Source organism: Hemiscyllium ocellatum, chromosome 7 (genome assembly GCF_020745735.1).
Source record: "Hemiscyllium ocellatum isolate sHemOce1 chromosome 7, sHemOce1.pat.X.cur, whole genome shotgun sequence".
NCBI lineage: Eukaryota > Metazoa > Chordata > Chondrichthyes > Orectolobiformes > Hemiscylliidae > Hemiscyllium > Hemiscyllium ocellatum.
Window position 1 is genome coordinate 103341258 of NC_083407.1, and position 15590 is coordinate 103356847.

At 44.4% G+C, this 15590-nt stretch overlaps 1 protein-coding gene across 1 annotated transcript in view; it reads right to left on the reverse strand.

Annotated features, from left to right (window-relative positions):
• Positions 1–11090: 11090 nt before the first annotated feature.
• The window catches only part of LOC132817661 (uncharacterized), a 63681-nt gene continuing 59181 nt past the window's right edge, over positions 11091–15590 (reverse strand). Inside the window, exon 10 of the mRNA XM_060828161.1 lies at positions 11091–11245. Coding sequence (XP_060684144.1) covers positions 11091–11245 — 155 coding nt within the window. The remainder of the gene's footprint in view (positions 11246–15590) is intronic.

Sequence of the window (15590 nt, forward strand, 5' to 3'; positions counted from 1 at the left end):
CTTCCCATGGTGAGATGAAATTAAATCAAGTTCTATCTACTACAGACTGCACTCTATTAAACATGATACACTTATTGAGAAAATCCCATTTGGTACATTTAAGCCACTTAAACCTTTATAAAATCAAACATTTGTATTTCTTGTCCCACATCGAAAGCAACTATACCCTTATAGCCTCTCTGAAGTTGTTAACTTAAAGGCAACCAATAGTGAGAGTTAGAGATTGTTGATGCTTTCAGGAAGAAGTAATACTGTAATGATAGCAACCAAGTTTATGTCAAATAACATCTACTGAAGCATCAAGCCACGATTTTTTTACAACTGCAGGCTGACTTTTTGTTTCAATATTTAAAGTGCTGCAGCTTAACATGACTTGACAATTCCACAGAACTCATCCACTTTATGTACCTTCATGTCTAATCTAAATAATACCAACAGGAGACATGAACTCCTCAAAAGGGTTTCCTGGCCCTCTCCAAAAGAGGTAACAGAACATCTCCAAAAGGATACCTTCCCTCTCCACAGAACTTTGCTAGGCTCAGACACTTTCCTCAATGGCACAAAATTCCATGTTTCTGGCGTGGTTCTGAAACCTCAATGGCCAGAGTTGCTTGTGGTTGAAGGCGGTCACTTTTTTGAATGTGCTGCCGTCTGCCTGAAGAGTGGCCGTGTGGAAAATGTCCCCACCCACTGCCCACTGGCCAGTGAGATGATCGGTGCCAGGTTCAAGCATGGCATTTTCAGATTCTGGCAGCTGGTGCAGTTCTGGCTGTCACATCGAACCTTTCAAAAGCTTAATCTCTTGTATCCAGGGATATTTAATTCCCAATTGTGCTTGTTGTTTTTTGGACCAGGCTTCTCTTTTTAACCGAAAATGACGTTCCCATGTGACTGCCATCGATCGTATTTACCACACTCCATGGATTCATACACATGGAAGCCGAATTTATCCCATACTGAATTGTCTTCTTTTTGTGTTGTCAATTCATCACATATCTCTTTGCTCCCCTCCAATGTTGTCCCTGGATTCCTTTCTCCTGCACACTTAATTTAAACCTTCCCCTTATTACGAGCAAGCCCCCCTGCAAAAATAGAGACTGACTAAGTAGGGTGGCACGGTGTGGCTCAATGGTTAGCACTGCTGCCTCACAGCACCAGGGACCTGGGTTTAATTCCACCCTTGGGCAACTGTCTGTGTGAAGTCTGTGTGGGTTTCCTCTGGGTGCTCTGGTTTCCTCCCATGAGGAAGTCCAAAACTGTGTAGGGTAGATGGATTGGCCATGCTCAGTTGTCCATAATGTGCAGGCTAGTTGGATTAGCCATGGCAACACACGAATAAGGTTGTGGGGTGGGGGTGGGGGGTTTAGTCTGGGTGGGATGTTCTTTGGAGTGTCAGTGTGGACTCAATGGGCCAAATAGACTGCTTCTGCACTATTGGGATTCTATGAACTGCCCTTTTCATTTTTAAACAGAGGCAAACTCACAGACTGAAAAAACCCTCTGCAGTTGTGACCTGTCCCTCAGAAAGTCCCTTCTAATGCTGATATCACTGATGATTCCACGTGAATCTCCCTCCAGTGGCTCATGTTTGAGTGCTTGATACTGGTCATCATTACAACTGTTGTGTCCAATTTTGTAATGGATAGTTTGATTTTCAGGATGGTTGGAAGGCACTGCTGGAGTCCGATAGTAATCCACAAATATCGGAAGCTGGAGTGTCTGGAAAAGTATCTGATACTTCGAGTGATCAAGCTGCAACCAAGGTTCTTGGACAGGCTCCTGAGGGTGAAGACATTTTTGAAATGATGGTTTCCTTGGCATTGAATGAACTGGAGATGGAAGCAAGTGATACTGAAGAGCAGGTGAGATGAAGGGTTTATAAAAACAGAAATGTTGTTCAGGCATTGATTGTCTAATTGTTTCCAATTGGTTTATTGCTGACAGAAACAACACACTGTTGAAGGTTTTCATTGTGCAGTCACTGAGACAGACACAAGAATGACAAACTTCAAAGTGAGCAACAATTTATACTTGCTTACTGTGGACAGGGCAAGGGACATACTGTTAGATAGAATCAGCCAGTTGATGTGATGTATAGATTTTGCACTGCACTGACAATGAAATCTTAAACCTCTTTACCCATTGGTGCAGGAGGCAGAGTGTCATTTTGGCTTGACATGAGCATTCCTGTCTTGCCTTGTCCTTTTTTTGCCCTTTGTCCCCTCCGTCAGAGATACCAGTCTCATCACTTTAGTCTTGCTTTGCCATTTAGCAGGGGCACAAAGTTTGTCACGGTTATCAGCAAGCCGCAGTCAGATCAGGGCGGGCAGTCTTCACTCGGGGCTCCCAGCACCATGAAGAAAATGTGTCTGTGCAGGCTTGGAGGGCTGAAGGGCCTGTTCCTGTGCTGTTTTGTTCTTTGTTCAAAGTAAAAGGACAACCTCTGACACCAGCTTGGGGCCTGCTCAGTCCAGTCAGAGCCAAGGTTGGTTGGTTGTCTCCAAGTAACAATGAGCAGCTAAATGTAAGGTGGTCAATCAGCCATCTTGACTCTTTCTGCCAAATTGGAGGTTGTTTTCCTTCTGGGGTGAGAGGGAGGCAGGTGTTAAGGGAGATGAGTGTGGGTGGCACCACCATTACTGTCGGCACAGATAGGGAAGCAGCAGAGTGGGCAGACAGGATTCGTGGTGTCAGGGGTTTGGGTGGGAAGACTAAGAGTGAGGCAATACGTTGTGGATAACAATGCCAGTGATAGAGACATGAAACATGGTGGGAGCTGAGAACAGTGCCAGGGAGAGAGTCAGTGTGAGGTAACAGAGAGACGATGGTGACACTTACATTTGTGGAGTTGAGAAGGACATTGATCTTCTTCTGCCAGAGCTGGTTATTGCTTCAGGCAACTCCGACTGCTCACACCCAGGTGGCAACCTCGGAGCAGGCTGGCATGGCCTAGTGTCATGGCCTCCACTGCTGGCCCTGGGGGAGAAGCATATCCTGCCGCTGCACCAGCCCATCCAGCAGGATCTCCAAGTCACTGCCCACACAGCGAGTTGCCTGTCCACTATGTCTACAGCGAAAGTCAGGAACCGTGCAGCCCAACTCCATACTGATGGTGCTCGGCTGGGTGCATCACCAGCTTTTAACCCTGGTGCAGATGCTGATGAATTCTGGGACATCCGCTGTGTGGCAGGTTGCCCTTCGCACTCCTTCCAACCTGAACCCCAAACACCGCTAACCCTGAGATACAGGTTGCCCTCCCCACCAGCACCAACAGTCATGGCAGTGTTACCCACATTCATTTCCCTTAATACCTGCCTCCCTCTCTTTCTAGAACAAAAACAACCCCCAGAAAGAGTCTAGATGGGTGATAGTTGCCTTACATTTGGCTCCTCATTCGTATTTGGAGGTTGCTTTGGGGATGGTGTGTGCCAAAATCGTCTCAGTGGTGAGGGATGCCATGGTCACATAGGTTGTTAATGAGGTGCATTTGGCAAATAGGGTCCAAAAATTCACCAAGTCCTGTGTGAAAAATCCTCAAAAAAAACCTCAACTGCCTTAGCCAAATGAACCTTACAAATCAATACATCTAGTCCACAGTTCCATGTGATTTTGTAACTGGACATCTCAAGCCACAAGATTGTGTAAAGTATTACACGAACAACTGAGAACAACTCGGGCTCTCACTTCCCCTTTCTAGGAGTCATATATTTTCAGAGTTAGCAAACTGTCCTCTGCAGACAAAAGGAACATGTCCAAGTTTGGTACCTTTTGTTGCTTTAAATACTTTCTGGTGCATTCTCTCCGGCAGTGCCCCAGTGTCTACTTGGCAACATAACAGCACCCTTTTCTCATGCAAGTATAAATCACTGCTCCTTTTGAAACTTGGCATTTGTGCACATGTCCTGATGAAGACAAAACTCTTGAAGAGCATCTCTTTCTCCAGCACTATTCAAGTCTCTTCTCATCAGTTGTTTTAATCCTAATTAGTACCCTCTAAATAGTGTTCAAAATGACAGATCTATCGAGGCAGCAAATGCATTTCTGTTACGTGCTGTATTTGTACTAGTTATTGGGAAGAGTTTAAAATACCCAAAAAGACAATTTAATACTAATATTTATTTTTTTAAATAAAATCACAGAGACGCCATTTGAAAACTGGTGACAGATGTAAAAAGGTGATTTTATTTCCTGAAGTAGTGGTGACAGACCGAAAGCAAGGCATCCTGGGCTTCAAAATGCACAGATACGTACGAGAACAAGAGAAAGCAGTCGATAAAAAACATCATAAAGCGAAGACAGGATCCACAAAGGGGCACTCCCAGCAAAAGGCAACATGCAGATATGTACGAAAGGATGAGCCTTCTGTGGAAAGGTTGGATTCGGAACGCATTCTGAATGTGCTCCAAAGGGATAATCCAGTGCGTGTCCGGGGGACTCATCCAGAAGGTGTGGCCGGCAATACACCGAGCAAGCAAGAAACACAGCCACGTGGTGGTGCTGAAGAATCAGCCCAGAAGACATCATCACAAGAGCCCACCAAAAAGAAACCAACCCAAGATGATTGAATATTGTTATCTGTAATAGAAGATGGTCACCAGGAACATTTCTGCTGAAGACAGAGATGCACTATTTGTTGAATGTCTCCATGTAGTCATTTTCTGAGATAATGCAGTGTCTTGTTTTGAGGATGTTTTGTCTGTCCTTAATAAAGCTACAAAATTGAAGGATACTGGCAGTTTGAATCTTGAAAACAAGGTAGATATGACATTAGAATTGAACATGTGTTGCTGGTTAAAGCACAGCAGGTCAGGCAGCATCCAAGGAATAGGAAATTCGACATTTCGGGCATAAGCCCTTCATCAGGAATCCTTATGCCCGAAACGTCGAATTTCCTATTCCTTGGATGCTGCCTGACCTGCTGTGCTTTAACCAGCAACACATGTTCAACTGTGATCTCCAGCATCTGCAGACCTCATTTTTTACCCGAAGATATGACATTAGACTCCAATTAGTTATCTATTTCACCTATGAACTCTATAATCAATAGTTAGAATACTTTACACCCATCTCTAATTGCCTAATATGTACAAGTGATGTTAAAATTATGTCTGTTGAGCCAGCCCCACCTATTTACTTCAGTTAATTTATTTGACATCCATTTTCGGACCGGAATGAATGCCAGGCTGGTTCAATCGAGGCAAAAACTCTTGGAAGTGTTCAATAGACAGTCTTCATGGGGAGGCTGGGAGTTTATTTGGAAGAATGGAAATTCAACTGTGTGTCTCTGTAAAGATTAGCAGAATGACAAATCGGTAATTGTTAAATCTGTAGTAGCCATGGTATTACAGCAGTAGGAGTTAGTTTTAACAGCCTCAGCTCTCTAATGCTGGCAAATTGTGAATTCAAGACTAACTGATCTTAGAGCCTTGAGAATAGAAATTACAGCTGGCATTCCTGTGGTGCCATCTTTTGGATGTGATATGAAACTGAAGTCCTGTCTGGTGGGTGTGAAAGATTACATAGAACAATTTGAAAAGTGGGAGTGTTCTCTGAGTGTTCTAGTGTTCTGCACTTTAGCTCATGTCAAGTCCCACATCCCACATTGTGCTCACTGACCTACATCACCTTACAGCATCCTCGTTCCAGGATTGATGTCCTTCCTCTTTGGTGTCCTCTCCAAATTTAATCACTCCACCATTGATGGTCATGTCTTGTGCTGCATGGCCTCATGCTCTGAAATTTAAACTGTGTGGAGTTTGCACGTTCTCTGTCTGCGTGGGTTTCCTCTGCTCCGGTTTCCTCCCACAGTCCAAAGATGTGCGGGTTAGGTGAATTGGCCATGCTAAATTGCCCGTAGTGTTAGGTAAGGGGTAATGTAGGGGTATGGGTGGGTTTCGCTTCGGCGGGTCGGTGTGGACTTGTCGAAGGGCCTGTTTCCACACTGTAAGTCTAATCTAATCTAATCTCTGTCATGCTATCTCTCTATCTTTCTTTAAGATGTTTCTTAAAATTGACATCCTTCATAAAACGTCTCATCACCTATCCTAACACTGCAGCTCAGTGTCAATTTTTTATTTAATAGCATAAGTTTGAACATCCTTTGGGATATTTCACTGGATAAAAGTGTTGTTTGATTTACAAATTGATCTATTGAGTTTTAACTTAGTGTGCAGCTGATGGTTAATTTAATGCTGCTAATCCATTCATAAGAGTGTGTGCACAAACCCCTCATTCAATCACATCTGATGTTCTTCCTAATAATTTAGAAGGTTAAAGAGTCATTCGAAGTCTTCAAGTATTAAGGAGATGCGGTGGGACAGAGAGAAACTATTCTTGCAGTTAAGAAGTCTAAGGCTCGAGGCTACAGTCTAGAAAATGTAAAGCTGAATCTTTAAAAGTAAAATTAGGAGCCATGTCTCCAACCACAAAGGGTGATAGAATGTTTCCTTTATTCACTTGTGAGTTACAGGCATTGCTGGCTAGGCTGTTGTTTATTGCCCATCTCTAATCAATCTTGAGAAGATAGTCTGAGCCACTTCTGCAGTGATGTCGATATAGTACCAGTGCTGTGTTAGAGAGACAATTCCAGGATTTTGGCACAGTAACAATAAAGAAACGGCAATATGATCCAGGTCAGGATGGTGTGAGGCTTGGAGGGGAACTTGCATGGTATTTCCATGTATCTGCTGCCTTTGTCACAGAATTATAGAGCTGTACAACATGGAAACACACCCTTCTGTCCAAATCGTCAATGCCAACCAGATCTAGTCCCATTTGCCAGCGTTTGGCCCTGATTCCTCTAAACCATTTCTATTCATATGTCCAATGGCATGGTTGCTCAATGGTTAGCACTGCTGCCTCACAACATCTGGGACCCAGGTTCAATTCCAGTCTCAGGTGACTGTCTGTGTAGAGTTTGAATGTTCTCCCTGTGTCTGTGTAGCTTTCCTCTGGGTACTCCAGTTTCCTCCCACAATCCAAAGATGTGCAGGCCAGGTGAATTGGCTATGCTCAATTGCCCATAGTGTTCAGGGATGTAGAGGTTAGTGTATTAGTTGGGGGATGGGTCTGGGTGGGTTATTCTTCAGAATGAACTTGTTGGGCTGAATGACCTGTTTCCACACTGTAGGTATTCTATGATACATCCAGATGCCTTTTCAATGTTGTAATTGTACCAGCCTCCACCATTTCTTCTGGCAGCTCACTCCATACAAGCACCACCCTCCGCATAAAAAAGTAGCTCCTTAGGTCACTTTTAAATCTGTCCCCTCTCACCTTAAACCTATGCCCCGTCTTTCTCTATGGTAGATGTCACGGGTTTGGAAGACATCATTGAAAGAGTCTTCGTGAATTAATACTGCTTTTTCTATATCTACATTGTCCATCAGTGATGGATGATGTCAGTATTTAAAGTCATGGATGCATGGCTGTACAGGTTGCTCTGTCTGGGACAGTGTCAATAGACAATAGACAATAAGTGCGGGAGTAGGCCAACTCGGCCCTTCGAGCCAGCACCACCATTCATTATGATCATGGCTGATCATCCACAATCAGTATCCTGTTCCTGCCTTATCCCCATAACTCTTGATTCCACTATCTTAAGAGCTCTATCCATCTCTTTCTTGATAGTATCCAGAGACCTGGCTTCCACTGCCTTCTGGGGCAAAGTGTCCAGCATCTTGAGTGTTGTTCGGGCTGGACTCGCTGGGTGGCACGGTGGCACAGTGGTTAGCACTGCTGCCTCACAGCACCAGCGACCCGGGTTCAATTCCCGACTCAGGCGACTGACTGTGTGGAGTTTGCACGTTCTCCCCGTGTCTGCGTGGGTTTCCTCCGGGTGCTCCGGTTTCCTCCCACATTCCAAAGATGTGCAATTCAGGTGAATTGGCCATGCTAAATTGCCGTAGTGTTAGGTAAGGGGTATATGTGAGTTGCGCTTCGGCGGGTCGGTGTGGACTTTTTGGGCCGAAGGGCCTGTTTCCACACTGTAAGTAATCTAATCTAATCAAATGGAGATTATTCCATCAAACTCCTAATTTCTGTCCTGTCGATGGTGGACAAACCAGTATTACTCCAGTCTCTGACCTGCTGTTGTAGACACAGTATGTTTATGGCTGGCCCAGTTCAGTTTCTGGTCAGTGGTAAGCCCCCAGTATCTTGATGTTGGGAGATTCAGTGATGACAAAAGCCATTAAATGTCAAACCACAATGGTTACATTCTCTCCAGTTTGGAAATTACCAGGAACTTGGGAAGTGTGAATGGAAGAATGGTAAAAGTTTAGAAGTCTCTTCCTTAGTGGCATTTATGATATATCATCTATTATATTGAAGTCTGAGAGTAAGAGTTCTGTTAACCAACGGTTTTAAGGCATGGAGGTACGTATGTGTTTATGGGATGAGGTCACAGATAAGACATGATTTCATTGAATGGCAGAACTGTCTCCACAGGATTAAGCTCCTCCTCCTTTATTAATTCAACAATATGATGTTCCTCCAGGCATCTCTACACATCCACCTGGGTAGGGTGGTTAAGTCCCAGTGCTCAATTTGAACATTTGTCCATTGTGAAACTAACTTGCAAAAATCCTTCCTGAGACGTGAGCCCAGGCATAAGCTTTGTTCATGAATGAGGGATGTTTTAAATAACAGCTTTTGTGTCTTTGAGTGAACCATTTGGAAGATGGGAAAGGTAACACTGTTTAAAGTTGCTGTGCTGGCTGTCTTCAGAGAAACTACTACCTCATTAGCTGTCAGCAATAAATGCAACAAATCATGTCAGAACAGGCAATCCCAAGATCAGTACACCAAATATTTCTTTAGTGTTGCGTTTGTTATGCATTCATAATTTTCTTAAGCAGGCAGCCAGACCAGAACTTTGCAATTTGTTTCAGTAAATGTACAGTGAAAATTACCTGGAATAAGTTAGCGAGGTTGACTACCAGGTTTTAAAACAGACAAAAATTAATTCACAAGATTACACAGTGAAACACAAAAAACAGAATAAAGAATCCCTACAGAACTCAGTCTAGACGTAATTATGCTGTTCAAATATAACAACTGTATCTTTGAGAAAAGGAACAGCTTTTATATAAAAAAAGTGACCAGCTTTGTGACACTTCCCCCTTTAAAAAAAGAACCATCAAATCAAAAGATGGCTTCATTTTTAAAACCCATCAAAAACCTGGTTAGTAGTCTAATCACACATCTGCACTATACTAACTGTAAACCTGCAAACCTGCACAACTACATGTGAATTCAGGGCGTGACACACCTGCCACCGAACGCCTCCGTATCTCATTCGAGTCTCATTAATGCATCGGCAATCACGTTTTCCCGACCTGCCGCGTGCACAATTGTCACATTGAATCGCTGTAACAACAAGCTTCATCTAAACAGTCTGACATTTCTGGCATACTTAAACTACTGGAGTTGTGCCTCACTACACACTTTACATTCAACAATCAGATATACGAACAAATCAACGGAACACCCATGGGATCACCAATCTCGGGACTCATAGCAGAGGCAGTTATGCAAAGGTTAGAACAAACAGCCCTACCACAAATTCAGCCCAAACTCTGGGTCAGATATGTCGATGACACATTTGTAATCATCAAAAACACGGAAATAGAAAAAACACACCGGATCATCAACGCCACACTCACAGGCATCCGATTCACGAGAGAAGAAGAAAAGGATAGCCAACTCCCATTCCCATGATAGTACAGAGAACACCGAACGGAGAATTCACCACAAGGGTACACAGGAAAACAACACACACAGACCAAGTCCTAAACTATGAAAGTAACCACCCCAACACACACAAACGAAGCTGCATCAGGACACTATTCAAAAGAGCCACAACATACTGCAGTACACCAGAACTGCAAAAAGAGGAAGAGGAACACCTATACAAGGTATTCGCCAAAAACGGATACCCGCGCAACTTTATCAACAGATGCCTAAGAGACAGACCACGGAACGAGGACATGCCACAACCAAAAGGACTAGCCACACCACCATACATCAGGAGCATTTCAGAACTGACAGCCAGACTACTGCGACCCTTAGGACTCATAACGGCACACAAACCAACAGCCACGCTCAGACAACAACTCACTAGAACAAAGGACTCGATACCCAACATGAGCAAAACTAATGTAGTTTACAAAATACCATGCAAGGACTGCAGAAAACACTATATAGGACAAACAGGAAGACAGCTAACAATCCGCATACATGAACATCAATTAGCCACGAAACGACACGACCAGCTATCCCTAGTAGCCACACACGCAGACAACAAGCAACATGAATTCGACTGGGAAAACACTACTATCATAGGGCAAGCCAGACAGAGAACAGCCAGGCAATTCCTAGAAGCATGGCATTCATCCACAAACTCCATCAACAAACACATCGACCTGGACCCAATATACCAACTACTACAGCGGACAGCTGAAACTGACACCCGGAAGCGGCAAGGACAGACCACTATAAATACCGGAAGAAACATCAAAGAAGCACTTCGCAGGAGGCTCCAGAGCACTGATGATGCCGCCTAGCCAGGGGACGAAACGTTTGCAACAAAAACTTCCAGCTCGGCGAACAGAACCACTACAGCAGAATCATTTCGGAAATGTAAATGGGTCTCACCTAGACTTTGTTACCAGGGGTGGTGTCGAAGATTTCACTGGGCATGTGCCCTATGTCTGCACACAACCTACCACACCTCCCTCTCCCCCCAATCCTCAGTTGCAAACCCCACTCTGCCCCAGGGATACCTTCCCACCAGAGAACCCCACACCCACCTTGGTTGTGACCCCTCCTCCCATAGTCCAGACCCCACACTCCCCTCTTCAAACAGTAGCCCGCCTCGATATCTCCCACCCAATCCCGATCTGCCCTGTGCAAGCCACCATTCCCCTTTGCCCCCTGGTACCCTACTCACTGACATCCGACCCCTACCCTCCTGGCACTGTACCTACCTGGCACACTAGCCCCTGTCGTTTCACCCGAATGATTTTTTGTGTTCAGTGCTGCAGGGACCTCCGGGGTAAGTCCCCAGCAGCAGCTTCCACCAGCAGAAGTCAAGGTGGCAGCAGGTTAATGGGTTGCAGGTAACCTCCCAGAAGCTCTCCCACCTCACACCTGCCTTCCACACTGACCCTTTCACGGGAGCTGTCACAGCGGCTCTCCCAGATTCCCAGACCTTCACATTTCACAAGGAGGCAGGCGGCTGCCGCTAGAAACAGGGAATGGGGGCAGTCTGGGGGAACCTATCAGAACACAAGTGCAGCTTCGCCTTTCTGAAGGACTCCCGATTGGTCCCTCCTGGTGGAAATGCGGAAATCTTCTGTCGGGTTTGATTAAAATAAAAGGTTAGTGAACGTCAGTCCGATTGAAGGGGCCAGTGTTTGGAAAACCTGGCTCATTGGTTCTCATTCCCACACAAACAAACTTGCATTTCCGCCCCCCAAACTTTTACTCTGAGTGTTGTGACTTCCTCATTGATTGATGTCAGTTTCAGTCTCATTGTTGGTGGAGACAGGGCCTGGATTTTCATTCCGTCTGTTTGTCCTTTTTCTCCCCCCCCCGGCACAATAACATTAGCACAGCTTTGAATTAAACTTTTATTCTGAATATTTTGACTGGACATACGGAGAGCTATCACCTCAAATTCTGCTCAATTGCGTTTACTAATCCAGAGGATTTTACCCGCACTGTCGCACACAAATAACGCACGCAGGCAAAGTAGAAAGGAACTGTGTCCTTTCAGTTGTGTGTTGACATCAGTTGGCCTTCATTCGATCCTGCAACACAAAAGTGCAGCAGCAATGAATACCGCTGGATAAACTGGAAAGATAGCATATCACCAGTATTACTGGCAGTCCCTCCTGGGCTACTGGTTAGGCAGGTAATGGCCCGTGTTACTGGTACCAGCCATATCTACTGGTGCCACTATTACTGATACCACCGATATGCACTGGTGCCACTCATTTCCTACACAGTGAATTGTGATCTTTCAAATTTCCCCTTTTCTGGAAGGGTCCGAGATAATGTTAAGTCTGCAAAAGTAACACTCATTCCTTTCAGAAATGGAAGAAAGTAAAAAATAGGAAATTCCAGGGGAATTCGGACTGGCAGCAGTCACCAGGAAACTGTTGGGATCCACTATACAGATAGAGATAACAAGTCATTCAAAATATCATTGTATAATTAGGCAGAAGCAACATGAAAGGGAAATCATGTTTGGTAATTGGTTTACTGTTTCTTTGAGGATGTAACTGCCAGAGAAATGGAACAACTGCATGGAAAATATTCAAACTTTCAAAATGCAAACAAAAATACATTATATGGAATATTACTGCATAAAACAAGGGCTCACTGTGTTAGCATAATATATTAGCAAGGACAGAGAATTGATTAACAGACAGAAAATAATAAGCACAACCCATTTTCAGGTTGACAATCTGAAACAAACCATTGCGAAGGAACTGGAGTGGAGCCTCAACTATTTACAGTCTATTGTGTGCCTCAGACAGTGGGACCATGCATAGTGTATTCAAATATCATGTCCCAAGGTTAGGTGGAAAGTGAAGCTGTGAGAAGCATATTGATTGAGGGGATATAGGTAACTGAGTGGTGACGGTTAGTGTATTAAATTGGAAATGCGAGATAATTCAATTTGGCAAGACAAATAGGAAAGCAGACTATTTTATAAAACCAATTACACATGTTGGCATACAGAGGGATTGTCTATGGAACACAGAACAGTAACTTGTAGGCACAGCAAATAGTTAGGAGAGCAAATGGTCTGTTGGACTTAATTGTGGGGAAGGGGCTAGAATTCAAGACTTTACGTTATGGCATCTTCCTGCAAATATACAGGGCTTTGGTAAGGCCTGGCCTGAAATACTAATTTGGTATTGGAGTCTAAGGACAGTGTACTCTGGGGTGAGAGAGTTGTTCCACGTGGAGAAATTTGGTAGGATAAACTCTCTAGAGTTTATAAGAATTAGTGATGACCTCACCAAATCATGGAAGATTCAGAGAGAATCTGACAGATGGATGTTTTGGATCTGTAACTCTGGTTGGTGTCTACAGGACGAGGGCCATAGTCTCAGGATAAAGGGTTGGACAATTAGAGTCTTGGAAACATACAGCATGGCAACATACCCTTCGGTCCAACTCGTCCATGTTGACCAAATTTCCCAGACTAAATTCATTTCACTTGCCTGCATTTGGCCCATATCCCTCTAAACCTTTCCTATTCATGGACCTATCCAAATGTCTTTTAAATGTTGTAACTGTACCTGCATGAACCACTTCTTCTGGCAGTGCATTCCACACACAAACTATTCTCAGTGTGAAGAAGTCGCCTCTCAGGTCCCTTTGAAATCTTTCCCCTCTCACCTTAAAAATATGCCCCCCAGTTTTGAACTCCCCCTTCCAAGGGAAATGACCTTTTTTATTAACCTTATCCATGTCCCTCATGATTCCATTAACCTAAGGGGAGGAGATAATTGATGAATCTTTGAAATCTCTACCCCAGGATGCAAGGGATGCTCACTCACTGATTATACACAGGAGAGAGGTTGATCCAGTGTTTGGATTTTCAGGGATCGAGGGATGGGGACCCGTTTGGAAAGTGCACATTCAGCTGGAAGCTCAACCATGATCTTATTGAATGACAAAGCGGGCTCGAGGGGCCGAATGGCCTCCTCATGCTTCCCTCCTTTAGGATGAACAACATCTTCCTTCTGGCCATTCTCTTCATGGGTTCACCTCAGGTGGCCCTGACATTGGCCAGGTTGTTTAAAATTAGAAGCCAAGAATGGTGTCGTGATTCCATTCTTTCACACTTCCATTCTTTGAGTTTGCGATTGATACGAATGAGGGAAAATTCTTGCCAAATACAGGCTGAGATGCTGTGCCACGTGTCTCTTATTGAGATTAAAATGATATACCCAGTGTTGCTAAACACAGTCCTCCTCATCGATCACTCTGCACTGCCTTTACAAAAGCAACATGCATTTGTGTAGCACCTTCACTGTAGTAAAGTGACTCCCGGGCCCTTCAGAGAAGTATTTACGAAGACATTGGACACAGAGACATGTGAGGAGATGGATTATCTAAACCTTTGTCAAAGAAGCAGGTTTTAAGGAGGAACACTTGGAAAGCTTTCGGGGAGGGATTCCGTTGCTTAGATCTGGGAAGCTGGAGTCACAGCCTCTGGTGGTGAAGTGATGAAATTGGGGAGATGCAAGAGGCCAGCATTGGAAGAGATCAGAGGAATTGGAGGGTTAGAGGCCCACGGGGGGTGACAGACAAAGGATTGGGAAAGGCCATCAATGGTTTCAAAGGCAGGGTTGCGAATTTTAAGACTGAGGCTTGGACCGATTAGAAGCAAATGTAGCCTAGAGCACACGAGGGTAAAAGGGGAGTAGATTGGTACAAAAAACATTTGGGCATTTTTAGTGCTGCTGTAAATGACTTGTGAATGGCATCAAAGCAAATGGAGTTGAGAGGGAGCAGAGGGATGTGTTGGAGAGGTATAGAAAGTATAGTTTTGGCTTTATCTGTGATCGTCACAATTGTAGAGCGGGGCCACATGAAATGATAGTGTCAGTAGAGAGCTGCAGGAGTGTATGACCATTTATTTGCATAGGGGACCTTATAATAGAAGGGACAGCTAAGGGAGAGTAGGAGTGTCACGAGGGGAGGTGATGACAAGTTAAGATGGAGGTTGAAAACACTGAAGCTGTGGCATTGACCTGGGCAGAGGCTGAGAGAGGGAAGCAGGAAGTAGTTTTGACAAGGAATTCAATTTGTCTCAAGGATATGGTCTGGACAATGACAAATTACAGGAGCAATGATGGGCGTGAGAGGAAGATGGAGAAGCTGAGCTGTCCAAAGGCAGAGAAGCTGCCAGCACAGGAGGGGGACAGATGAAGACAGAAGTGGGACCACTGCAATCTGGTATCTCCCACATCTGAACAAGCAGTGCAGGAGACACTGTCTGCTTCACTCATGACAACGATACAGTGGTGCAAATATTATGTGTTACCTGGGTCAATTACAACACAGTATGCAGTCTGTGTCCCATGCCTTGTGTCCCCATTCCTGGGCATGACATGCTATCCAGGTCTCTCGAACTGCCATTTCTTATTATTACTGGTCATACTAAGGTGCTCGAAGAACCAAGGCCCTAAATCCTAAATAACTCAACCTTCATCAAAAAATGAAAATGACTCCTCCACCATGCGCAGGGTACAAACAAACTCCATTGTGCTGTGTATGTCTGAATTATCACAAGACCCTTTAACCTTTAACACACATCACTGACCTGTTCCTGCTGGGAACTCCCCTGGTGCTCGCCTTCCTCAGCTGTGGCCTTTGTTTTGGAATGTTGTCCAGTAACATCAGAGGCAGATAACGTGGTGGGGCTTTTCCTTTCATCTCCGTCCTGATCACTCTCTGCACTTAGAATTGATGTCAATGAAGGTTGATAGCTTAATAAATCAAGACTGAACTGTTTCCCTGAAGGTTTCTGTTTGAAAGCAGAAAGGTAATTATATTTGGCAGTG